General features: G+C 32.9%; 6 protein-coding genes and 1 non-coding gene across 10 annotated transcripts; 3 read left to right on the plus strand and 4 right to left on the minus strand.

The window, feature by feature from the left end:
• The first annotated feature begins 901 nt into the window (after positions 1-901).
• LOC100817021 (spermidine sinapoyl-CoA acyltransferase) lies at positions 902-3778 on the plus strand. The gene is made up of 2 exons (XM_003541664.5): positions 902-2026; positions 3072-3778. Exons 1-2 carry the CDS (start codon positions 1212-1214, stop codon positions 3613-3615), a joined length of 1359 nt encoding a protein of 452 aa, XP_003541712.1. The 5' UTR covers positions 902-1211; the 3' UTR covers positions 3616-3778.
• Positions 3779-4585: 807 nt separating this feature from the next.
• On the plus strand, positions 4586-7035 carry CHLI (Mg-protoporphyrin IX chelatase subunit ChlI). The gene is made up of 3 exons (NM_001360322.1): positions 4586-4794; positions 5018-5127; positions 5831-7035. The coding sequence occupies exons 1-3, from the start codon at positions 4692-4694 to the stop codon at positions 6881-6883; spliced, it is 1266 nt and encodes a 421-aa protein (NP_001347251.1). The 5' UTR covers positions 4586-4691; the 3' UTR covers positions 6884-7035.
• Positions 7036-7684: 649 nt separating this feature from the next.
• On the minus strand, positions 7685-9650 carry LOC100527349 (nudix hydrolase). Of its 2 annotated transcripts, none has more exons than NM_001251659.2 (4): positions 9428-9634; positions 9206-9348; positions 8233-8352; positions 7685-8102 (listed from the first exon to the last, which is right to left on the minus strand). In NM_001251659.2, exons 1-4 carry the CDS (start codon positions 9621-9623, stop codon positions 7890-7892), a joined length of 672 nt encoding a protein of 223 aa, NP_001238588.1. In that variant the 5' UTR covers positions 9624-9634; the 3' UTR covers positions 7685-7889. The 2 variants fall into 2 exon arrangements, with proteins under 2 accessions (NP_001238588.1, XP_040863710.1); XM_041007776.1 differs by having other exon boundaries at positions 7780-8102; positions 9239-9348; positions 9428-9650.
• Positions 9651-10137: 487 nt separating this feature from the next.
• Positions 10138-11624, minus strand: LOC100785664 (nudix hydrolase superfamily protein). The gene is made up of 4 exons (NM_001254960.2): positions 11263-11624; positions 10904-11046; positions 10690-10809; positions 10138-10598 (listed from the first exon to the last, which is right to left on the minus strand). Exons 1-4 carry the CDS (start codon positions 11555-11557, stop codon positions 10389-10391), a joined length of 768 nt encoding a protein of 255 aa, NP_001241889.2. The 5' UTR covers positions 11558-11624; the 3' UTR covers positions 10138-10388.
• A 2910-nt stretch (positions 11625-14534) lies between these two features.
• On the minus strand, positions 14535-18743 carry IQD45 (protein IQ-DOMAIN 45). Of its 3 annotated transcripts, none has more exons than XM_006594498.4 (7): positions 18325-18743; positions 17793-17900; positions 17525-17637; positions 17082-17249; positions 15898-16125; positions 15316-15429; positions 14553-15227 (listed from the first exon to the last, which is right to left on the minus strand). In XM_006594498.4, exons 3-7 carry the CDS (start codon positions 17597-17599, stop codon positions 14913-14915), a joined length of 900 nt encoding a protein of 299 aa, XP_006594561.1. In that variant the 5' UTR covers positions 17600-17637; positions 17793-17900; positions 18325-18743; the 3' UTR covers positions 14553-14912. The 3 variants fall into 3 exon arrangements, with proteins under 3 accessions (NP_001344536.1, XP_006594561.1, XP_006594562.1); XM_006594499.4 differs by having other exon boundaries at positions 17793-17940; positions 18325-18724; NM_001357607.1 differs by lacking the exon at positions 17793-17900 and having other exon boundaries at positions 14535-15227; positions 18325-18537.
• Positions 18744-19652: 909 nt separating this feature from the next.
• Positions 19653-19726, minus strand: TRNAI-UAU (transfer RNA isoleucine (anticodon UAU)). The gene has a single exon. It is a non-coding gene; the product is annotated as a tRNA-Ile (tRNA).
• A 4480-nt stretch (positions 19727-24206) lies between these two features.
• LOC100786701 (E3 ubiquitin-protein ligase ATL41) lies at positions 24207-24899 on the plus strand. The gene has a single exon (XM_003542965.2). It carries the CDS (start codon positions 24207-24209, stop codon positions 24897-24899), a length of 693 nt encoding a protein of 230 aa, XP_003543013.1.
• The last annotated feature ends 319 nt before the right edge of the window (positions 24900-25218 follow it).

Raw genomic sequence — 25218 nt, forward strand, 5'->3', positions numbered from 1 at the left:
AGAACTGAGATGCCATTCTATAGCCCTCTATTTTGAAATGACTGAAGGAGAATTGAACGGATACCTACGAACGGGAAAAGAAAAAATCAGGGTTAAATCTTTCGACTCTTTGGTGATTGGTAGTATTGCTTTTAAAAGAAGGAAGTATAACAAATCAAGTGACACTAGTTCTTTCTTAGGCCATCACCAATGCTTATCACCTATTTGCTTTATAAGCACCATTGCTTCATAAGATAGTGTCATTGCCTCATTGGAGCTTGCACTTATTTAGCACCTCTCATATACAAGTTGCTAAATGTGCATTTGTTGTTGAGAATGGAGTCTCTTTAAATTTCAATGTCATTGAAAAGTTAAATAAAAATTTATTTAGAATTGTTTATTGAACCAAGATAATGATCTGACATAATTAATAGATAATTTTATCATTTAAATATATGATCAAAGATTCAATTTCACCTTTATGCGTATGAAAAAAAATATTAAAAAAAGTTAACCCCTTAAATAATTTTTAGTATCTGAAAGATTAGTCATTAATTTTTATCGATAGATATCTTAAATTTATTAAAAAAAAAGTTACACATTGATAAAGAAAATAATGAATAAACTTTTATGAAAAATAATGAGAAAATGGTTGTTAGAATCGTAACAACTACATCCAATTTATCATAAGAAAAATGGTGCATCTTTGAATTTTAGATCAATCATAAGAATCAATGATAAGATTGTAGTATAGGTTAAAGCTTCCTAATTGTTGAGTTTTATAAACTTGGTCATTTTTTTTAAATTGACGAATATTATAAGATTATTGAGTTTTATTAAAAAGTTATATCTAAATTATTTATAATTAATTAAGAATGTAAATATTTTATCTTAAAACTTTACAGTTAGCCTTACCCCCAAAAAAACAATCATTTTAATAGTGGGTCACATAATGAGGAATGCTGTAGGGTAGGTGGTGTGTGTTACAGTGCTACTGTGTTTGGTGAGCTCATGGTCATGGGGTGCAGCATGCTCCACGTCGTCGTCCCATCTTCTCACCGAACGAGTCATTTTTTGGTACAAACTCACAGCAGGAGTCATGCCATGCCTATGTATTAGTATGTCTCTGGGTTTGGTGTGAGACAGTGACTCCCCAAAGCGCAGAACACAACACACAACAATAAAAGAAACTTGTAAACAACAAGAACAACGGAACATAGATACACTTAAGCATGCAAAGGATCAAAACCTCAGAACGCACTTTGATCTTCCCTTCCCACCCTCCTTTTCTCCAAGACCACCCCTTCCCTCTCTCCCACCTCGACACTGATCCCAACCTCCACCTTACCTTCCGCTACCTCCGCGCGTACACCTCAACAACAACAACAACCTCCCTCGACCCCTTCCACGTCATCTCCTCCTCCCTCTCCCACGCCCTCCCCCACTTCTACCCCCTCACCGCCACCCTCCGCCGCCAACAAACCTCCCCCCACCGCCTCCAACTCTGGTGCGTCGCCGGCCAGGGCATCCCCCTCATCCGCGCCACCGCGGACTTCACCCTCGAGTCCGTGAACTTCCTCGACAACCCGGCCTCGAGCTTCTTGGAGCAGTTAGTGCCCGACCCGGGACCCGAGGAGGGGATGGAGCACCCGTGCATGCTCCAGGTGACGGTGTTCGCGTGCGGGGGATTCACCCTCGGCGCGGCGATGCACCACGCGCTCTGCGACGGCATGGGCGGGACGCTGTTCTTCAATGCGGTGGCGGAGCTGGCGCGTGGGGCGACCCGGATAACGTTGGACCCGGTTTGGGACCGTGCGAGGTTGCTGGGTCCCAGGGACCCGCCCCTGGTGGATTCGCCGTTGATTGGGGAGTTTCTGCGTTTGGAGAAGGGAGTTTTGCCGTACCAACAGAGTGTTGGTGGGGTCGCGAGAGAGTGCTTTCACGTGAAGGATGAGTGCTTGGACAATTTCAAGAGGACCTTGTTGGAGCAATCTGGGTTGAACTTCACCGTTTTTGAGGCTCTTGGTGCCTACATCTGGAGGGCTAAGTAAGTGCCACAATCATTTTAAATTTAATTTTCAAGAATTCACTGAAATCTCTGCATGAGATCATCTCAGTTACAAGTTATACATCAGAACATATATTATTGGTATGAAGAGTTAATTCTTGGTATAAAATAAACAGGTCCTAAGTCAATTTCTTAAGATTAAATGCTCGTTCTTTTTTTTTTGTTCAAATGTTCGTTCTAGTATTAGGATAAGTTGATTGTTAGTTTATTTTAGTAGTAAAATTAGTTATTAGTCAAGCTCATAGATTTTTCGCAATAACATAAAAAACAACAGTAAAACAGTAGTATTAAAAATAGTAGAACTATGGTAAGTAGTCTTTACATATTAAAAAAAAAAAATCTTCAGATTGGTCTCTAAATTTTACTAAAATAGATTAATTTAGGACTGAAGTGATGAATATTAGAAATTTCAAGGATTACTTTAACAATTTTATTACTTTAGAGATAATAGTATTTTGAGGATTAAATTGATAATATATTCAATTTTTCGATTAAGTTTACAATTGATTCATATGATTATCAAGATGCACTCTTGGTCGGTAAAAGAATCTAGCTCAATTATTAAATAGAATATATGGGTGTTGGAAACTTTGTTCGGTAAAAGAATCTAGTTCAATTGATTAAATATAATATGTAAGTGTTGTAAACTTTGTTGTATTTATTTTTAATTTCTACTAAAAAAAAGAGTATGACTCTTAATTAGATCGTTTCCTCTGATTTTGTCGTATAAAAAAATTAAAATAAGGGAGGAAAATAACGTACATGTTAGATGTCATGATTTTAAATAAAGTAGTAGATAAAGAAGAAAAAATCGCCCCTTGCATTTTGTTTGATGCTAATGTTTTGTTAAAATTGTCCCTTAAAAAATTAAAATACAATATATGAAAAGAATAATCTATTCAATTACTTGCGGAGAATTGCGAATCAGTATTAGAACTTTATATTTTCATGATGATATGAGCAATATTGTTTGTCTCCAATGAACGATTTACCATGTTTCTGACCATTCTATTTGCCACGACAGGGTCAGGGCCTCGGGAATCCAGGCTGATGAAAAGGTGAAGTTTGCATACTCAATTAACATACGGAGACTGGTAAAGCCACCACTGCCTGGTGGCTATTGGGGTAATGGTTGTGTGCCAATGTACGTACAACTTAGTGCCAAAGATTTGATAGAGAAACCCGTTTGCGAAACCGCAGAGCTAATAAAAAAGAGTAAAAGCAATGTCACTGATGAGTATGTTAAGTCCTACATCGATTATCAGGAGCTGCATTTTGCTGATGGAATCACTGCGGGAAAAGAGGTTAGTGGGTTCACGGATTGGAGGCACTTGGGCCATTCAACTGTGGACTTTGGGTGGGGTGGCCCAGTTACTGTTTTGCCCCTTGGAAGGAACTTACTTGGGAGTGTTGAGCCTTGCTTTTTTTTGCCTTATTCAACAGCCACTTCAGAGAAGAAAGAGGGGTTCAAGGTTTTGGTGACTTTGAGAGAGGCTGCGTTGCCTGCTTTCAGAGAAGACATGAAAGTGTTTTGCAATAGCCAAGAGCAGTGGCTGAGCCACATATAGATGTGGCTTGAGAGTTGAGCCATTGATTTGATGTAAACAAGTGAAGATGTTAGTTTTGCCATTGAATATTAGAATTCCCTTCATAATCAATGGCACCCACTAACATTTCCGCCCCTATCAATATTAGAATTCCCTTAATAATCAAATAGTTTGTTTGTTGTTATAAAACATTGTTACTTTCCTTAATTTATTATTGATTTAAGTATCAGAATTTTTGCATGCGGTTAAAACCTTTATCCTGAATTACAAGCATAAGTTACTCATGGATTTAAAATGAAGGAAAGTAGAAGTGAAGGTATTGAATCTTTCAAAGAAAAAGAAAGGAAAAAAAAATCATCATACAAATGATGAAAGAAATGTGAGATATCCTTAAAATAACGCTACAATTTTTAACATTAATCTCAATTTTTTTTAGTGAGCATATGATTGGAGAACACACACCTTTTGTCTCGTGTAGATGTAAGCGACTCCTTGCATCCTGCATTTTCACCATTTGAATTCTAGTTTTACTCGGATGGCCTTAGGCTCAATGGATTCGGGTTAAAAAAATCATAGGAAACTAAGAAGGCCACCTAATTCCGGTGCTTTTGTGAATGACCACAAAACTTATATTTATTTTTATTGTCAAGTTTTGACATCAATGGCATGTACGTGATTATTAAAATGTTACCATACAATGACCTCATATCCTTAATAGAGACTATTTAATAGTATTAAAAAAATAAATACATATCGTTTTTGTCTTAAAAGCTTGATTAGGAGAATATGTAGAAGTTGATCAATATTTTTAGTCTTAAAAACAAAGATGTATGTAATTGTAAGGATACATGGTCTCCTAAATAAAAAGGATACTGGTATTATTTAAAAATAAAATTGAAAACTTTGAGGAATGATTAATTGAGTTATTTTTTCAATTAAAAAAGAACAGAGAGAGAAGAATGAAATCTATCTATCTTCTTATCCGAAGTCTGGGAGGCCAATAGGAAGCACGCCAGCTGCTACGAATGGTGAATAAAAGACAAAAGAAACAAACTGCTACATAGCATACAGTCTGTCTTCTCTTCTCTTCTCCGGTTATGGCGTCCGCCTTGGGCACTTCTTCAATTGCGGTTCTGCCTTCGCGCTACTTCTCTTCTTCTTCTTCCAAGCCTTCCATTCACACTCTCTCTCTAACTTCAGGTACATTGCTTGCAAAGTCTATGTTTTTTGTCTGTTTTTTGCCTCTAATATCTTGTTTTGGATGGTGTGCTGCAAACCCATTTCATATATTTTGCTTCTCTGTGCTAAAGTTGTGATTTTATTTTGCCTGGGGGGTTGTAGCTGGAAATGGAAGGTGGGTCTTTGTGGGCATTATGTGATAGTTTGAACTTAGAATCTTAGTTGAGTGGTTGTGAATTTGCAGGGCAGAACTATGGGCGGAAGTTTTATGGAGGAATTGGAATCCATGGCATAAAGGGAAGGGCTCAGCTCTCGGTTACCAATGTTGCCACTGAAGTTAACTCTGTAGAACAGGTAGGTAGGATATTGGATTTTTGAGGTCTAGATGTTCTTTCAGTGTCTTTGCCTGTGTTTTGAATTGCATTGGGTGGATATACTAGGTGCACCCGAGATTAATTGTTGTAAAGATTTCCATTCTTTTGTGTGTTGTGTGTGTTGAGTCATTGAGCATTCATTCCTAGTGAATTTTAAACAAATTATGGGCAGAAGACAATTTTTAGACTATATTGTGAATTTGTGATACTTTTCTTGGGTTTAATCAACATGCACGGTAATATAAAGGCTTTACATTATCAATTAATCCAAAATCATTTTTTGTATGACCTTTAAGATAACTGTTGTAAAATTTAACAAACTTACCGTGCATGACTGCAGTTCATGATTGGATAATAGTATAAAAGTATAAAACACTTTTACATTGTTAGTGCATATATTATTTATTCATTTTTCTTTTCCCTTTAAACGTAGATGGTTTCTGTTACCATTCACATGCACATTTAGAGTGTGGTTGATTGGCGGAAAATAGCAAGGCGAAAAATAGAGGAATGTAAATGAGGCAGTATGTGAACTTATATTTTTGTCATGCATTTTTTCCGTTCAAAATTAGTGCTAGATTTCTTAGAAATTAAGGATTGGGGGCCAGGCCTTTGCATTTTGATTCTTTGTGTGGTTGTGTGAGTGTTACAATAATCTAACCCTGTAAACTTTTCGTATCCAGGCTCAGAGTATTGCTTCTAAAGAAAGCCAGAGGCCAGTATACCCATTTTCTGCCATAGTTGGACAAGATGAGATGAAGCTTTGTCTTCTCCTTAATGTGATTGATCCTAAGATTGGAGGTGTAATGATCATGGGGGATAGGGGCACAGGGAAATCTACAACGGTCAGGTCATTGGTTGATTTACTTCCCGAAATCAAGGTTGTTGCTGGTGACCCTTATAACTCAGACCCACAAGATCCAGAATTCATGGGTGTTGAAGTCAGAGAGCGTGTACTTCAAGGAGAGGAACTTTCTGTTGTCTTGACCAAAATTAACATGGTTGATTTGCCATTGGGAGCTACAGAAGATAGAGTGTGTGGAACGATTGACATTGAGAAAGCCCTGACTGAGGGTGTCAAGGCATTTGAGCCTGGACTACTGGCTAAAGCTAATAGGGGAATCTTATATGTTGATGAAGTTAATCTTTTGGATGATCACTTGGTGGATGTGTTGTTGGATTCTGCTGCATCAGGATGGAACACAGTAGAGAGAGAGGGAATTTCTATCTCGCATCCTGCACGGTTTATCCTAATTGGCTCAGGCAACCCCGAAGAAGGGGAGCTCCGGCCGCAGCTGCTAGATAGGTTTGGAATGCATGCTCAAGTTGGAACTGTTAGGGATGCTGAGCTCAGAGTGAAGATTGTGGAGGAGAGAGGTCGATTTGACAAAAATCCAAAGGAATTTCGAGATTCTTACAAAGCTGAGCAAGAGAAGCTCCAACAACAAATTACCTCAGCAAGGAGTGTTCTTTCTTCTGTTCAAATTGATCAAGATCTCAAGGTGAAAATCTCCAAGGTGTGTGCTGAGTTGAATGTGGATGGATTAAGAGGAGACATAGTAACAAATAGAGCTGCAAAAGCTCTGGCTGCTCTGAAGGGAAGAGACAACGTAAGTGCCGAGGATATTGCTACTGTCATCCCTAACTGCTTGAGACACCGTCTTAGAAAGGATCCCTTGGAGTCTATAGACTCAGGTTTACTTGTCACTGAGAAATTTTATGAGGTATTCAGCTGAGGATCATAGATGTAACACGGTTTGTATTCTGTGGTATTCCATGAGTATAATGCTACTTCATTATTTACATTTTACCTTTTCTGTGGAGATTTTCATTGTCGTTAAACATCAATAAGATTCATGAGTTCCTTCTACACAGGAAATTCCGAGCATTTAACGTGCAAGAGTCATTCTCTAATTTCTTCTGTTATTTGTAGCCTTTACAATTTTCTTAAACTTGGGTGGGATGTCGAGACTGTGGTTCTTATATTAGCATAAATTTGAAAGAAAAAAAAAAACTTACTATTTTGTTAAAAACTTTTAGTTAATCACACCACAACTTTTTTCTACTTGAATCAATTAACAAACGGTTGTGACTCAATCAACATTTCCCATTGGCATCAAGAAGGTTAATTATTAGAAGAATCATAGCAAAATACACTCCAAGATTAACTTCATAAGTTGTTAGTGGAACTCCATTTTTTTAATATTCTCGTGGCCATTATTATTCCTCTGTCAAGCAGCGCTTCATATATACGTATCCACTAACTCTCCAAGTCTCTCTCAATTCGTCTCTCTAATTCTTTAGTATGTTTGTTTGCTTCTCATATCCATTCAGATCTACATCACTCGGAAGCTAACAAGAACAACTTCTGCATTCATGTTATTGCTGGACGTGGTTTTGCTGAATGAAGCAAGTATAAAATGGGTTTCCAAACACACAGTAACCACATGTTTGGGATTCTCTTTAGCAAAAACTTTACACCATCCGGCAGAAACAACTCCCAGTAGCTTCTGTGTCTTTTTCTGATTTTGAAGCAATTTTCTTAACATATGAATCTTATTAATAAGTTTCCAAACACACTAAATGTGAGATTGTTAATCTTCATTCCTTCTAATGTAGATCCCATTGAATCTAACGCAGAAGCAAATATATGCTTCATTTCTAAAAAATGCAGCTTCAAGTGTTAAATTATTATACAAACTTAAAAGACAAAATCATTATTTGGAACTCCTCCTAGTATTATCATATGCCATTTTCAGTCATTCCTCCCCATATTTTAGGTCTCTGCTCTAGAAAAGCAGGTGGTCGCTGAAGTAAAAGAGTAGCCGCCCTAATCAAGATTGCAGCAGTTATAGCCCATATCACATACTTGTTATTCCCATCCTCATAATCAAAATAATGTACAAGATGTTTCTCCCCCATCCATTCTCTTTCCTCGGCTCTTCTGTTATCGTTCTGCATTCAAACCATGGTGTCAGAAATTAAGTTCATTTGCATTTATGTCAAAAAGGGCACCAACATTTCCACCAGGGAAAAAAAATAAGTTTACAAATTTTTAAGTGAGAAGAGGAACACTAGCATAAACCTTGAGGAACATCTCCAATGGAACATCAAATATTGCTTCAACTTCAGTTGAATTTAAAATTGGAGAAAATGCATCTTTGTCGGACAGTACTCCTACCACGGGTATTATTGTAACACCATACTGCATTTAAAAACCACTTTGTCAGGGTATTGAGTTATGCATATATTTAAATATTCGGATTGAATCATCAAAGAAAATAATAGACTGAAATAAAATAGAATGTAAAATTGCACTACGAACTAATGAACTTGAGCCTGGGTAATATGTGTCTTAATAGTTAAATGGTGTCAAAACCAGCTAAATTTGTATATTTCTACACACTCGAATCAGTCACAAGAAGAAAATATAATGAATCAAGAATGTAAAATTGAATTAAACTTGTCAACCAACTCATGCACCTAGACCTTTTTAGAAGCTACCTCATCCAATTTCTCCATAAGCACTGATAAACTGAGGAAAACTCTGCATTATTGGTTTAAAAGAGTCCTAATAAAAGAGTTTTATAATTGAAAATCTCTCGTAAGCTAAAAGCCAATCGAAACTGGGCATAAATGAAGAAGCTTTAACCTTATAAAGATAGTGAGATACATATATGAGCTCAACAGTTAATAATTCAATACAAAACATGATTCTGAGGGTAGTAAGATACTAAAGAGAGTAAAATACTAGCTAACTCTAGAGTTGATAAACATAACTGATCTGATTAAGAATCCTGAATAACATCCCCAAGCCCATAATGGTTGGAACTTGTGGGCAGGAGGGTGGTTAATCAGCTGAGTGTGTTAACATGACAGCACTGCCACTCGCTCAGAATCTAAGAAATGAATTCGTGCAATTCGATTGAATGGTTTACTAATAAATTAGATTAAATGTTTTTGTAACTTTGAGTGAGGAACAGTTAAATCTAAGATGAAATTGAAAAGAGAGAGACATATATATGTATATATATATATATATATATATATATATATACCTTAGTATGAAAGGGTGGGAGAAGAGTGAGTACAGAAACAAGAGAAGGGTCCAAGCCAATTTCCTCCTTAGCCTCTCTCAGCGCAGTTTGCACATCGTCAGCATCACCTTCTTCTCTCTTGCCACCTGGCAAAGAAACCTCACCTGCAATGGAACCCATTTCAGTTAGTATGCTGAAATAAAAATGAAGCGAAACATTGCATTGGAAAGCATGAGGTGAGACCGGAGTGGGTTGAGAGAGAGGAAGCCCGCTGGGTGAGAAATACTCGCAGATTCCCATCGCCGCCTTCGAAGACGCAGATCAGAACTGCTGCTCTCTTATTCTTCTTCAAAACGGTGAGTTTTGATTTGGTGATGAGATCATTAGAGGAAGAGGGCGAATTATGAATACCTCCTGTCTCCGTACTGTTCGAACCCATTCCCTTGTTGCACCACTTCACGTTTCTCACTTCTCCCCTTATATCTCTACTATTTTATTTTATAAAATTAATTTTACATTATTATTCATTTATTTTCAGATTTTATATTACATCATTAATATTATATATAAAAAAATTCATTATGTTAAAAAAATTAAAATAATAATTATTTTTACATGATAATTATAATGAAGACCGAAAAATTAATATGTTTATAATGCTCCAAATACTAAACTATTAATTGGTCCCTTAAATACTATACACTCCCTCCTCCCTCATGGATAATTCTTAATATAACAAAATAGTCCACAAAATAATGAATATTTATCAATTTTGTCCCTTCAGTCAAAAAAATCAATTTAGTCCTACATTGATATATTTTACTAATATTCAGGGATTAATTTAAAATATTTTTTAATACTTAAAAGATTATTTAGTATAATTTTTAATACTTAAGGAATTGTTTACATGATTTGTTTACTTTTAACTACTATTTAGGAGAGACAAAAGGTAATACTTTAAAAATGAAATCAATGGTTTATTCTAAATTCTAAGATTCTTGATAGTACATCTTTTGGAGTAAACCAATGAAACTTACTGATGACATTCTGTAAGTAGGAATTTGAATTCCAAGTGCCTGGACACTTTTCCTTTCTTAGTACATATAAATACCTACCTACTCTTGAAATCTACAATTGTGGATGAATAGTAGAATGAGCACATGTTAAGGGCAAAAATACATTAAATGTCAAATTCAATGCATTATTACATAGTTAAATCCCGAGGAAGCTTGAATTTAGGATTCTGCTCCATGAAGGCTGGAGGTCGTTGGTACACAACTGATGCAGCCCTTATCAAGATCCCAGCAGTCAAACCCCATATAAGGAATTTTTTATGTTCGATTTCATAGTCAAACAAATGTATCAGATAATTCTCTCCCATGCACTGCATCTTCTTTTGACTCCTTTTTTCATCCTGGTTAATATAATGACATTAGACACTTTCTAGATGAATTAATATAGAGGAATGTAAAACACATAATACAGAAATAAAACTAAGAGCGGACCTTAAGAAACATTTCTAAAGGTGCATCAAATACAGCTTCTACTTCAGCAGGATTCAGAACAGGTTTGAACGCTTTTTTGTCATGAAGAATGCCAATGACAGGAACCACTCTCATGAGGTACTACAAAAGAAGTAAAAACCAATTGATCACAACCATGTCAATCAAAGTTATATCAATTACTCCTACATGGGGAGGTGTAAAACGGAACCTATACCTTAGAGAAAAATGGTTCAAGAACAGTAACAACATCGACAAGTTCAGGATCCAACCCAATTTCCTCCATTGCCTCTCTTTTTGCAGTGTCCCCATCATCCTTATCCCCCTCCTCCGCTTTCCCACCAGGCAAGGCCACTTGACCTGCAAAAAAATGTCAGCAACATGCAATACACACGATCCTCATTTCATTCCCTATCGAGTCACAGTGCTTAGATATGAAGGGAAAGGAGAAAAACATTTTTCAAACATGTCATATTTAATCTATCAACATCTTAAAAAAGTACAAAACATTGTCACATAAATTGTACTACATTTAAAATCTTTAAGCAAACATCAAATGTATGAAACGTAACTGACCAGAGTAAGTGGAAAGCTTGGAAGAGCGCTTAGTGAGTATCACTCTCAGATCCCCAGCATCCCCTTCAAAGATGCAGATCAAAACAGCAGCTCTCTTGTATCCGATTTTTGCTGTGTTTTGAGCAATTGGGGTGGCTGATTTCGTGTAACTCACTTCTGAGACAACCTTATCTCCCTTCTCTTCCATGATCTGATCCAAGATGTCTTCAGGGAATGGTGGGGGTTTGTACAGGCGGAGCCGTTGAGCCAAGTCCAGGAGCCTCTGTGATGCTCCATTGGAGTTTGAAGAATCCATGAACTTGGAGAGAGAAAAAACTATCTTCTCACAATAGAAGCCATGAGTGGCAGTTAACTACTTATCATAATACCATATTATATAGTAGCATGCACTAATGATATTTGAACTTGTAGAAATTAATGAAAAAGGGTCGATGGTAGAATGGTACAGGTTCTATGATTGAATGATGTGAAGGAATACCTGTTTTTGGCAACAAATATTAATGTCCTTGAAACGAAAAGGTGCCACATGAATGGCTACATCCTCTTCATTCTTTATCAGTCACTTGTCACAACCAGCAATGATGTGTCTCTGCAGTTTTACTGTCTCCAATCCTAATATCACATTTATGACACACACATGCAACTGAAATTCTTCAAACTAATCAGACAACAAGGAGTTATGGCAAGTGCAATTTTCGTGCTAGAAACTATGGGTCCAAATAACTTAGCTTTCCTTTTTCACCCAATGACAGCTAAGGAAGATCAGAAATGGAAAAATGTTTAATGCAACAAATTGGACAGTAACTGAAGGAATTAGAAATGTACCAAGTATTGATCCATGTTGTTAGGTTTCTGATTTCAACATTGGTCTTAAGATTATATTATTGCTCTTTTAGTTGGATGAATCTCTTTGGTACTGAGTCACATTAAAAAGACAAGGGCCAGTTATGAGACGATAACGTTATGGCTATCCAAAATGCCGGCTTTTAATGACGAGTTCTCAGGAACCGATTACGTTATTTTAGTTGTACACTCGCGATCCATGTTTACATGTAATAAAACATTTATTTGTAGCGTACGATTGTTAATGTGTCAGTGTTTAAACCACTAAATTCCATTGGATTCCATTTTCTTTTAAAGAAAAAACTGTGACTAATCTCTTATCGCAGAAGCATTTGTGTAACAGTGAGAAACTTAGTTTTGGAAAGAAAAAAAGTGTAAGAAAACTTGTGGAGATAACTTTTGATACGTTACAGGCTTACAGCTTATTTTAACAAGCATTCCAAGATAATTTTAAACTTATAACTTGTATGGAAACAATTTAATTTCATTTTTTAAAATTATAAAAAACAACTTATATATGAGTATTTATATGATAAACAATTATTTAATAGATGCTTAATGAAACCGTTTATCCAAACTGAGAAATTGTCAGTGTCATCTGCTAGTTGCACCAGTAAACTTTGCAATAGGAAATGGGCACATAACAGATGAAAAATTGGAAAATTAATAGAAACAAAAAACAAAAGCTTTTTGTTAGGGGGAGGGGGGCCAGGCCTTAGGGTGGTGTTTCATTTTATAGGAAATGCAGGCTCTAATGCTCTATTGCCCCTTTAGCTATTGCCTTATTGGCCCTATATATGGCTATTGCATTATTAGCAATATATCTCTAGCATTATTGTTCTCTAAGTATCGATCATTTTATTTGACAAAAAAAATTTATTGATCATTTTAATTTATGATTCTATAAAAGTATCACTTTAATCTTTAATTTTGTAAAACGCCATTATTTTATTTTTATTATATTTTTTCCTGACATTTATGATTGAAAAAAATGATGTTTTACAAAGTTATGAAATAAATAAAAAATTTTGTAAAATTAAGTAAATTGTCTGTTATTTACCATGTCAACGAGAAATTTTTTATTCAATATCAGTGAACATCTAGATTTCAATTATGTAAATTTGTAATCTTTCACTTTAATTATTTTTTTCAATACTATGTTTGAATTGATATCAAAATAAGAAAAATTATTTAACTGACACATAAAAGATTTTTTTAAGGCAGTTGCTTCTTGCGCTCCCATAGTTCTTGCACCTAATTCGGAATATATTTTGTATTCCAAAAAGGTGCAGGAAGCAAATTGAAGGTACAAAAAGTAACTACCTAGCTTTAATTATGGGTTGTTTGGACTAACGAACCCATTGGACTATGCTCAACATGTCAGCTCTAAAATTACGAAGTACTTAATCTTTAATTTTGTAGTTATTAATTTATTATGAAATGGTAAAATTAATCATTATTTTTTTGTTGAATTATCGGATTTTAAAGCCATTTTTTTATTTTAAATTGAGTGATATTTAATTTTGGTAAAATTTATATTCAATCTCATTTTTCAAAACAAATACAATTATAATAAAATTTCACATATGTTTGAAATGGAATTATTTTATCCAAAAAAATGGAATAAAATATTAAATTACTTTATTTTTTAAAAAAATATTTTGACAATTATAATAATTACGTTTTCAGGCATTTTAAAAATATTCGGATTGAAAAAAGTGACCCCACCAAATAATTATAATAAATGGACACATTGGCACTGAACTTAATGTATTTTAGGGTAGGCTTACTTTTTGGAGATTTTTTTAAAGCTCTCAACAAAATTTTAATTATATGTTATTTTAAATATAAAAAAATAAGCTGATTAAAACGAACATTTAAGAGTAATCAGATCGTGGTAGTTTAACAGATGATTCTATTCCCTCCTTAGTTGGACATTAAGATAGATGCAGCAAGTAGGTGATGGCAATTATCAAGCATAATTAATCACCTGCCAACTCCAACTAATCGGTACTCTTTCCACCCTCCACTATCATGTAGGAGTTGTTCTGCAATTATTTGACATATCGTAACCATTATTGCATGTGTATATGATCTTATTTAAAACAATAATAATGACCCCTAATATAACTTTCTTAGAGAATTTCAAACAATAACCATTTCTCTAAAAAAAATTGAACCAAACATGTCATTAGTAATTTTATATAATGATTTTGCATTACAAACCCCAAATTTTACATTTGGCATAGTTTGGGAGCGTTTCAAAGCATTGTAAATGAAATTATTCAACTGGTTGTATTACACGTGATTTGTCACTAAATATCTGTGTTGACTCTTGCAAAATAATAAGTATTATGGTAAAAATACATATATATGTATGCATTATTTTTGTAACATAATTATAAATGGAGCAGAAACACTAGGAAGTTGCACAAGTCATCTCAATATGGTAATAATAAACCATGACGAAGTCAACAACTTGATCACATATTGGAAATTTTCTATTACAACAGAGAAGGAAAAAAATAGATATATTGTTCTATCTACAATCTCTCTTGAATTTGAATATACAAGATTGAAAAAGATAATAAACAGAAGCAATCAACAAATCGCACCCACAAGCAGGTCTGTTAACACATTCTCTGCAGTGGTTTGAATTTCAGTCACGCTCATATGCACAAATTGGAAGCAATCAATAAATAAATAAGTTGGCTTTTTATGGACTGTAACCAATTGAAAATTTCAAGTTATCAAAAAGGCTTGATACTTAAAAATTGTGATTTATCTTAACAACCCATCCAGAGAACTCATTGCACTCCTTGAACCACAGTTTTCTCAGTTGTTGGATAAGACAATCTCCTAGCTTTTGAAGTGCCTTTTGCGTTGGCTGAAGGAGGTTTAACCGAGACGGGAGTTTTAGGTGTTGATGTGTTCTTATCCTTCTGAACTTTGCTCGGGCTTGGCTGCTTGTGTTGAGATTTCTTCGGGGTGATGGATAAGCTAGGGACACGGCTTTCCCATGGACGAGCAGCAATCCAGCGTTCCTTCCAACTCCAACCCCAATTAGCTTTGCTAAGTTCATAATTACCTAGCAATTGGCTCTGACTAGAGTTGGCCCTCCACTAGTATGATTCATAAGATATGCATGTGATTATCAGTAGGATCAGGTGAAACAGGATATTGATACATTCCCAAGACTAACTAACCTACCTGATGGGAAAAGGCATATGCCATGGCTCTTTCACGCTTAACTGCTGCTTCTTCCCTGTCATGTATCCTTCCAAGGATTTCCTCCTTGGTTTCAGAACCACCACACCATTCAACCTGCAATTTATGCTGTCTAGTGCTTAGAACAAGATTAATTGGATTGAGTTCAAACAAGCTTGTGTATCTAGCAAAATATTAGATCAGTGTTAAAATGATAGAAAATTTCAAGCACTAATGTCCGGAATTGTTTTTCTTTTTATTAAGAACACATTTTATGCATATTTTGCAATGCAATTTAACTTTAAACTGTAGAATATAGAAAATGCAGTTCCAGGCAGACCATAAAATTTCTATAAAAGTAAACATGCATCTAATAATTTCTAGCACAATATGAAAGAGTCACCACTTAAAACCAAAACCAAGGTTCAAGATAACTAAAATACAGCATTTACCTTCATCAAATAAACAGATAAAAGTGCAGATCCATTAGAGAGAGCATTGGAAGAAAATATCTTTTTTTTTAAAAAAAAAAAAAATTTAAGACTTACACAAACTTAAAGAAAATTAGGGCAAGCTAAAGATTACCTCCAGATCATGAAGCTTTGCCTCCAGTTTTAATTGAGACTCCAGTTTCTTCCTCCTGATCTTGTCTTCGGTTACCATACAGATTCGGCGAGCTCTAATCTCAACTTGTATCTTGCTCCATGAATGAAGGTATGTTATAGCTGTACTGGCTTGCTTTTTAACAGAGAAACCTTCTGTTAGGATCTTCAGTTTTGTAAATCCTTTCATGCGACGTAAAGCTTTTCTAGCCTGGATAGTTTAAAAGTCAGAGTTGCAAAAACAAAGACCATTCGAAGATATTAACACAGGTTTGAACTATTATAAATAAGTAACACAAACCTACATCTATACATCTTTATAATCATCAACAGCATGCATATTTGGACAATAATCAAGAGTCAACATGTAACACCTTGTGAAAGAAGTCACATACTTATGAACTGTCTCTATAGTAGCCAATTTTGTTAGTAGCAATAAAATTAAATTGTTGACAAGCAGAAATGAGTCTTTAAATAAAAGGTGGAATTTAAGAGAATAGACAAAGATTTACCAATTCATGCTTGTCTTGAAGAGCTACAGCATCCAATTATAATTAATGAACAGGGAAAAGGTGTCACGATAGAGAGCTAAGATATCACTCTTTGCTCATAAATAATAGCAGAATCCAAAAATTCAATTTTAACATAACAATAATAGAAGAATCTCTGTATTAGAACTCCTAATCTTGAGAACATATTAGTTTCATGAAATGGTGAAAAAAAGGTCAATCGAACCCTTGCCATCCTAATGTATTAGTCCAAAACTCCAAATACACTTTAACAATTAATTCATAAAATTAAGAGCACATTGATTTAACTCACATTTTGCAACGTCCTTCACATCATCCAATACTGTAGATATATCTTAAATTATATAACGTGTGTATGTTTGTGTGTAAACATTGTAATTTAATTACAATAGGATTATGCACTCTCAGCAATAATTTTTCCTACAAACAAAAACTCAGCTATCATATACCCCTCTATAATGCAATCTGAAAGCTGACATACCAGCAATAATGGTACAATAGTACATAAACATTCGCAGTGGAATAATGAAATATACAAACAGAAGTATGATTGCTAAGGACATGCTCAATCAAAAAAGTCAGAGTAGAGTTATCCTGTATAAGAACCTGTCTCTGCAAAATTTTCAACTCAACACACCTTATAAGCTCGGAATGCAGTCTGGATCCTTTTTGCAGCAATAGTTTCAACTGACACCCCAGCTGACACAAGGTTTTCACTTTTAGTACCATTTGCTAAACCACCAGACTCTTTTCCTGGATAGCTGTTTGACTTTGATGCATTTAGTTTCTCTTGAGCTAAGATACCCTGTCTCAAAATGTGGCCAGATAGAGAGAGAAACATTCTCATTACAATGGCTCTCATGCAAAATAAATTATCATACTTGGTAATAGAAGGTATTGATGCAGCCTAAATGATAAATAAAGTGATAAAGTTGCTTTTGCAAACAACATCTACGGTGATTAATTCAGTTTTTTAGGAGAATAATGGAAATATATAGGTTTAAATCCAACAGATTGACATTTCTGCATCATTGCAAGAATTAGATAACTAAACAAAAAATGACAGGAATTGCATTATACCTTTGCTTTCTTTGATCTACCTTGTTTTGATTTTCTTAAGCTAATTATTGTCTTAAACCAATCACCTGAACCCATTCTTGATGCGAAGTAACTTCTTTCAAAATAACATAGCCCTGGGAATGAATATAACAAACATTAGCACATTACTCTCCATTAATACAGATATAGTATGTTGTTCATAATTACAAGAGATCCATCCATACAAAAAAAAAACCCGAAGAAGAAGAAGGTAAATGAAAACCTTAGACAGTTAGACACTTAGACTTACTTCTTCAAACATTTCATTAGTCTCTATACAGAAATAGATGCTTTTAATTGAAAGCTCGACAAAGGAATTCTCTTGTGTATGTTGTTCGTAATGAAGTCCATGTATATTCTATGCCACCCATGAAAGATTATGTTACAAATATATCATCCTACCAGCAATCACATTATGATCAGAAGAGCTAGAGATTGGATCACAGTTTGAGACACTTAAAATAGAAAGCAGTAAAAATTGCGAATATTGAAGCTAACTGTAGTTATGAATATAGGACATGCTGTTAGAGTTGATACCAAAAAGCAACTCTTTTTTGTCTTCCCGACAATAATAACAGCCAAGTCAGCAAAACTCATAAGAGAAATTTAAACAAACTCATATTGTGATCTACCAAAACAGCACATAAAAAACACATGGATCAACAACTCAACTTCTGAAAAACAAAGAAGGAATATGCCCAAAACAAGCATGCAAATGGGAATTCTGAGAATCACAAGAAGAGAAACAAGAATGCAAGTAGGGGTGAGAATGACAGACATACCAGAGAAGTTTCAAAGGAGAACTTTTTTTGTTTTCTTGAACTGGCAACAAAGAAATGAGGGGGTGGGGGAAAATGATATATTAGTGTAGAAGTAAAGAGGAAGAAAAGGAGAAAGAGAGAGAGTCAGCAAAATAATAAAAGGTGGGTGTGAATTGTGAAATGTGGATTGCCATGACCCAATACCAGCTTTAATTCCCTCATCTAATAACGTATAAGTTGAGTGAAAGATGGATATAAGTATAAAAAATAAAATAAATAAAAAAGGAAAAGACTTTATCTCTATGAAAGCGACAACCGACGAATTACAAATACATGGTGATGGGGTCAGTACGTGTAGTCCTGCCACAGAGGACAGAGAGAGAGAGTATCGTGATATGGCATGGTTGGATTTTTGAAGAACTCGGCAAGAAAACCTACAACGACAGCGGAACTAATTTCTTGCCTTTCTGGCTCTTCTATTCAATTATTATTTATTTTCCACATATTTTTGGAAATATATTTTCACAAAACTATACACATACAGATAGAAAGACAAAAGGAGAGAAGATTTTAGTATATATAAAAAAAAGACAAGAGAAGAGAAGAAAATGAAACAATACCTCCCTGTCCCAGAATAAATAATAATAATAATAATTTTATAAACTAACCTTCATATTAATAAACTAAAGTCAGACTTACTAGAATCATTGCTGAAAAAATAATTAATACAACATCAAAAAATTAAATGCAACAATATTTTGAGATAATTTTCTTTTAAATTTAATACATATTTTGGAACGAAAGAAATACTTTTTACATTGATAGTCTAAAACTTTTATTTTAATGTTATTTGAGTCATAAATTCTTAAATATAATATTTTTATTATGCTAAGGATTAAAAATAATAATTTGTTAAAATTTAAGAACTAAAAAAACACACTCAACCAAATTTAGAAACTAAAACAATATATATATATTTTTTTTACTAAACAAGGGAGTATATTAGAATTTTTGATAATTTTTGTTTATTATAAATTAATGTAACAAAAATAATATACAAACTTTTTTCTTTTAGAGGCATACACAAAAAACAGATATGTCATGAAGACAAAACAGATATAGAAACTTTTCTGTATAATGTAGTTGTCTGGTTAATGAATATACAAACTTTTCTGCAGATAGAGAAGGGATCCTTAAATTAAGGTTTCGGACGTGGAAGGTTGTCGGCCTTTGGTTGGAAATCAAGACGTGACAGATAGGCGTGAACGATGATTGTTTCCGGTACAGCGTCACCTACTTTATCATTAAGCTGTGTCAGATGTGGACCAAAACTAAATATAATTTAAAATTGGTCCCGGCGAGGCTCGAACTCGCGACCTCCGGCTCATAAGACCAGCGCTCTAACCAACTGAGCTACGGGACCAATTTGTTAATTTGACCTACAATATTTAAATTATTCATTTTTATTTTGTTATACTTGAATTATTTTTTTGTTATAGTTGAGTTCTGGTACTCACGTTAGCTTTCTTAATCTTCTATATTCCACTAGTCACTCCTTATTTTATTTGACTTTTTGAAGCTTATTTTCTTGTTAAGCTTGGGTTCTTGTGCTATTATTAGCTTTCTTAATATTGTCGTGGACTAGTCACCCCTTATTTTTATTTTATTTTTCGGTTCTAATATTTTGTTCTTATTTATTGAATGAAGACTTTTATCTCAGTTGAATCATAAAAAGCTACGTTCGTTACATAACTAATCTGCTACTTCAATTTTACTACCTTGAATCAATGTAGTATTTTTCATCATGTTTGTTAAACATCACTAATAGAGCAATCCTACCTGGCTTTGTGTTTAATATTATTTATACCAAATTGGCTGAAAAGGCTATATTCTTAATTGGTTGGGCAAGGTTTAAAAGTATTTAAATTTTCTCATACAGTTGATCCTACGAATAAAAAAAATTATGCTTGGTACAATATATATTTTCAAATAGACACTTGATCAAGTATTTTCACCTTGCATAGAGAATAAAAATAGCAGTCAGTCAGGTTCACTCATTATCATTCTATCAATTTGTTGTCATTTTCTACGATCCCTATTTAGGTTCCCAAATCATCCCGCAAGAAGAACTTAGAAAATAGAAATAGAACAGAAATCTCATTCACATGATAAACTCATACCTTCTTTCGTTCTGGTTGGGAATTGTTCAAACGCTAAGTAATGACATAATTGTAATAGCTTTCATTTGTTCAACTTATAATACTTTCTGCTGCAGCTTCTTAAGAAGGTTATCTCTTGTATATCTCTCATTTTGAATTTTCTTTATGTTTTCTATAATGCGTAAGTGGCCATAGAAAGTAAAAACAGACATGGCAGCTCACCAAGCACTACGGTCTTTATTCACAAAACTGTTTTTCCTCATATATGTTGGTGCTGGTCTGGCATTAGTGTGGTTGCTTCCTAGACTAGTAGTTTTTTTTAGTTCGGATAGAGTTTTTTTACCCGTAAGAATTAAACATGATATCAGAAAATTTACAATACTTACACATCATATTTAATCTACTAAACTTCACTCCTTTTCGAGAAGGTTTTAACTTGAGTTTTAAATATAACAATTTTCATTTGATTTTTTATCCTTTTATTTTGAAATACGATATTAATCTTTTAATTTTTTATTCAATTAAGTATATTTATTTAATTTTTAAAATAAGTAAATTTAGTTTTGTTGTTCATTATTGTTTAATTAGAACCCTTAAGTTTTCATTTTCTACCCAAAATTCATAAAAATTAAATGAATTGATTAAACTGTTTTCAATGTTTTTTACTCAAAATTTATCCAAAAAAAGTTAAATTAATTTTTTGGTTCAATTTGGTCCAATAATTTTTTTGTTTGATTTGCTCCTATAATTTTTTTCAAGTTCAACTAGGTTCTAATTTTAAATAGGTTTAATTAGGTTAATTTTATCTAAATTGTTAATGGTATTCGACCATAAGAAGACATCACATCACGATCACATAAAATTTTACCATTAACGTTGATTTTTGTCTAAATCGTTAACGGTGTTCAGCTACAAAAAGATAACATGTTACAATCATGTAGGATTCCACCATTAACGATTTGAATGAAATTGACCATGAGAACTTAATTAAACCTATTTTAAAATTAGAAGATCTAATTGAATCCAAAAAATTAGAGGATTAATTTGAACCAAAGAAATAAATTAGAAGACAAAAACCTAATTTAACAAAAAAAAACATCAAATTTTACTCAATAAAAACTCAAATCTTTCTCTAATTAAATCTTAATTTCATGCATATAGAATCTTTCTAATTTTATCATATTTTAACTAAACTTTTATTTTAAAAGAAACTTTGACTAAACTTTTCAGATTTGATGGTATTTGTAATTCTATATTTAACACATATTTATTAAGGAGTTTAGTTCAATTGATTGAATATGGTATGTGAATGTTATAAATCACATGATCTTGTGTTTGATTTCTATGGAGAAAAAAATTATACTTATTTTCATATTTCAAATTTTAGTTGTTCATATTTATTTCTCATAATTTGATCTTCTAAGTTTAATTATTCACATTTAATCATGATAATTTTCCAATTATTACAATCAAGTTTCTCATATCATATATATTTCGTCCAATAACTAGTGAGAATGTTATGTAAATATAACGTTTCATTAATTTGTATAATTTGACATAGGGAAATACGTATAAAGTATTTAAATAAAAACAAAATTTTATAAACTATCACAAATCATTTCTTATTTTATATATATATATATATATATATATAGAATAAATAAATGGGAAAATTTATAAAGAAAAGAAAAGGATTTATTTATTTATTTTTAGATACATAAATAATAACATTTATATATCTTAAACAAATAGAAGACTATATATATTAAACTAATAAAAAATAAGGTTTTTTTAATTTTTAAAATTTTGGGTTAATAAGTTAGCCTGACCTACTACAAATCAATCTATATCAAGCTAATAAATATTTTGGGTAGGATTGGATTGAGATAAAATATTTTTTAGCCTAAATTTTATTAGCTCAATTTATGTTTTCAACAAGCTGAATCCCCTTTTGGCACCACTAAGTCAGAGTTATTACAATACTTTTAAAAAAGTATATTTTTACCATAATAATTTAGTATAGTTAAAGTCATCACCTTTTTAGTAATGTTTTCCAATACAAGAGATGAAAGATTAAGAGCAATGCTACTTGCTACATAACTGAAAGAATTGATAGAATTAATCCAAAGATTAATAAAAATATTCAATTTGATTCTTGGATTGGATGAGTTATGATAATAATTTCAAAATTAGTAACCACGCTAAGTCATTTTGACAATATATTTGTGGAATTGTGGTTGTTCAGATTTATTTTCTTTTAAATAAAAGATCTCGTACATCATTTAAAATATTTAAAGTTACCCAGGAATCAAACATTTAAATTTAAATGAGTGTCTTATGAATATTGAAAGTGGAAAAAACAATATTATTATCAGTAAATTAGATCCTTCAAAAATCATTAGTTAATTTGAGAATTGAGACAATACAAAAAAAAAAAACTTTTGGATAAAAAAAATAAAAATTAACCATTAATTTTCTGTCTAATATGTAGATTTTTAACTATTATCAGTTGCTAGCACTTTTTATTCTATTTTGGTTAAATTGTGATTTTAGTCCCATTAATTTTTCAAATTTATTATTTTTGTCCTCTTAGATTTTAATTATAACATTTGATCCTCTAGTCTTATAAATGAGTGATTTTGATCCATCTGATATATTATTAATAAATAATTATGATTAATTAAGTTATTAAGTTAATTACAAATTAATCAAAATTATTAGTTAATAAAAAAATTAAATAAAAAATTATTAATTTTAAATTTCCACAATATTGTATTCTGTTTCTTTGCAAACACCTTTTTTTTACCTTCAATGTCGCACATGACTCCATTAGTGACATCACACTATGGTTAATAGTCTTTTATTAAAAAGATTTAATGATTAATGATTTCAATTTAATTTAATATCTTTAATAATTACTATTATTAGTTAATAATCTATTAGGGATTAAAATAAAATTTTTATAAAATTAAGATGACCAAATGTTATAATTAAAAATTAAAGAGACCAAATCATGAATTTGAAAAATTAGGGATCAAAATTATAATTGACCCCTTCAATTTAATAGAAAATATTCTTTCTATCTACCTAAGTGAAAATAATTATGTGCTCCAATACAGTTAAGGTCATTTCCATAAATTTTAAAACTAATGCTGCCTTGATACTGAATCCCAGATATTAGTAAATGAATATCTGATTAATATTTATTCTATACGACGTACCATCTTGAACCATATATATTTTTTCTTATTTTCTTTTTAAATTGTAATGCATGAAATTTCTAGTCTTTTTATTGAATAATACAAAAGAAAATAAAGATGATAAATATTATTTTATTCAATTTGATAAGTTATTATCCATGGGTCAATTAAAATATAGGAAAAAGTAGCAGCGCGTGATAGCATAGTTTATTAATGTGTACAACAAGTCAAAATCTAAACAATTTTTTTCAATGAAATTAACTCTGTAATGTAGCGAGAAGTCTACAATTGACCCCATGGATCAATAACTCCACATACCCGAGAAACTCGTTTATCACCCCAAAGTCAATAACATTGACGGAAACAAAATTAAGATTCAAATGAAAGGCTTCAATTTAATTTTCGTGTTCCAATCTTCTTTTCCACCCACCAAACCAACCAATAATTTCCACCTGAAGCCGGACAATATATTCCGTAGAAACAAAATAAATTAACCAAAACCATATCTCCATATACCTTAGATTGAAATTGAAACCAATCAAGCATGTCTAAAGACAAAGATGGTGAGGAGCCACTTGGTATAGGCCTTCAGGTGATGCTAGCAGCAGCTTTCTCATTATTTGGTATGATCTTATTAATCATCATCTTCCATTTTTGTGTAAAATATTTCATTAGACGCCAACAAAGGAGACGCCAAAACGACCTTCTTTATCAAATCAGCACTCAAATTGCACCAATTGATGTGAGTTCTGTGGAGCCACGCAACTCTGGCCTTGACCCTTTGATCATAGCTTCCCTGCCTAAGCTCTTGTACAAGCAAACGGACCAATTCAAGCAAGGTGAAGAAGTTGTAGAGTGCTCGGTTTGCTTAGGCACTATTGTGGAAGATACAATCAGTAGGGTGTTACCAAATTGTAAGCACATTTTTCATGTTGATTGTGTTGATAAATGGTTTAATTCTAACACCACATGCCCAATTTGCCGCACCGTGGTTGACCCAAAGGTGCAACCAGAACATGGTCATTTAGGTGCCACACGGCTTCACAACCAAGTCCAACCCACAGCACCACCAGCTGAGGGTGGTGATGAGCTACCAGATGGTAATGAATTGGAGAGGGTGGGATGTTCAGGTTTGAGAATAGGATCTTTTCATAGGATGGTTAGTAACAGGGAAAGATCCGGGAGAAGGACTCAGAGCTGTGATGGATCTACCATAGTAGATATAGAAAGACACTAAATTAAGTAGTGAATATATTGTTAATTATTTGTTAATTTTCTCCTTTCATTTGGATATATTCCTTAGTTTAAATTAGTATTGGTATGTTTTCATTTGGATATATTCCTTAGTTTGAATTAGTATTGGTATGTTTTTTGTAATGAGTGTTGGATTGTTTACGTCACAATTTTCTCGCTTGTTTGTCAATGCTTGTATTTCAATTTATTTACTTAGGATACCAAATAATATTATGTGAAATTTGATTTATTAGTTTAATTATTTTGTCACCATAATATTAATATTATGCTTATTGATCATTAGTTTTGGTAAAAAAAAAAAA

Source organism: Glycine max, chromosome 13, assembly GCF_000004515.6.
Source record: "Glycine max cultivar Williams 82 chromosome 13, Glycine_max_v4.0, whole genome shotgun sequence".
In the NCBI taxonomy this organism is placed as follows: domain Eukaryota; kingdom Viridiplantae; phylum Streptophyta; class Magnoliopsida; order Fabales; family Fabaceae; genus Glycine; species Glycine max.

Bases quoted from the DNA above. Each gene is read 5' to 3' on its own strand.
- LOC100785664 (NM_001254960.2), bottom strand. From the start codon at position 11,557: ATGGATTCTTCAAACTCCAATGGAGCATCACAGAGGCTCCTGGACTTG. The intron at 11,047-11,262 runs GTCAGTTACGTT...ATTTTTTTGCAG, and splicing joins CAAGCTTTCCACTTACTCTG to GTCAAGTGGCCTTGCCTGGT. The intron at 10,599-10,689 runs GTCCGCTCTTAG...TATATTAACCAG, and splicing joins CTTTAGAAATGTTTCTTAAG to GATGAAAAAAGGAGTCAAAA.
- LOC100817021 (XM_003541664.5), top strand. From the start codon at position 1,212: ATGCAAAGGATCAAAACCTCAGAACGCACTTTGATCTTCCCTTCCCAC. The intron at 2,027-3,071 runs GTAAGTGCCACA...TTGCCACGACAG, and splicing joins GCCTACATCTGGAGGGCTAA to GGTCAGGGCCTCGGGAATCC.
- LOC100786701 (XM_003542965.2), top strand. From the start codon at position 24,207: ATGTCTAAAGACAAAGATGGTGAGGAGCCACTTGGTATAGGCCTTCAG.
- LOC100527349 (NM_001251659.2), bottom strand. From the start codon at position 9,623: ATGGGTTCGAACAGTACGGAGACAGGAGGTATTCATAATTCGCCCTCT. The intron at 8,353-9,205 runs GTATATATATAT...TTTTAAATGCAG, and splicing joins TCCCACCCTTTCATACTAAG to TATGGTGTTACAATAATACC. The intron at 8,103-8,232 runs GTTTATGCTAGT...GTTTGAATGCAG, and splicing joins CATTGGAGATGTTCCTCAAG to AACGATAACAGAAGAGCCGA.
- CHLI (NM_001360322.1), top strand. From the start codon at position 4,692: ATGGCGTCCGCCTTGGGCACTTCTTCAATTGCGGTTCTGCCTTCGCGC. The intron at 4,795-5,017 runs GTACATTGCTTG...GTGAATTTGCAG, and splicing joins CACTCTCTCTCTAACTTCAG to GGCAGAACTATGGGCGGAAG. The intron at 5,128-5,830 runs GTAGGTAGGATA...TTTCGTATCCAG, and splicing joins AAGTTAACTCTGTAGAACAG to GCTCAGAGTATTGCTTCTAA.
- IQD45 (NM_001357607.1), bottom strand. From the start codon at position 17,599: ATGGGTTCAGGTGATTGGTTTAAGACAATAATTAGCTTAAGAAAATCA. The intron at 17,250-17,524 runs GTATAATGCAAT...ATTTTGAGACAG, and splicing joins GTAGATCAAAGAAAGCAAAG to GGTATCTTAGCTCAAGAGAA. The intron at 16,126-17,081 runs GTGTGTTGAGTT...TAAACTATCCAG, and splicing joins CTGCATTCCGAGCTTATAAG to GCTAGAAAAGCTTTACGTCG.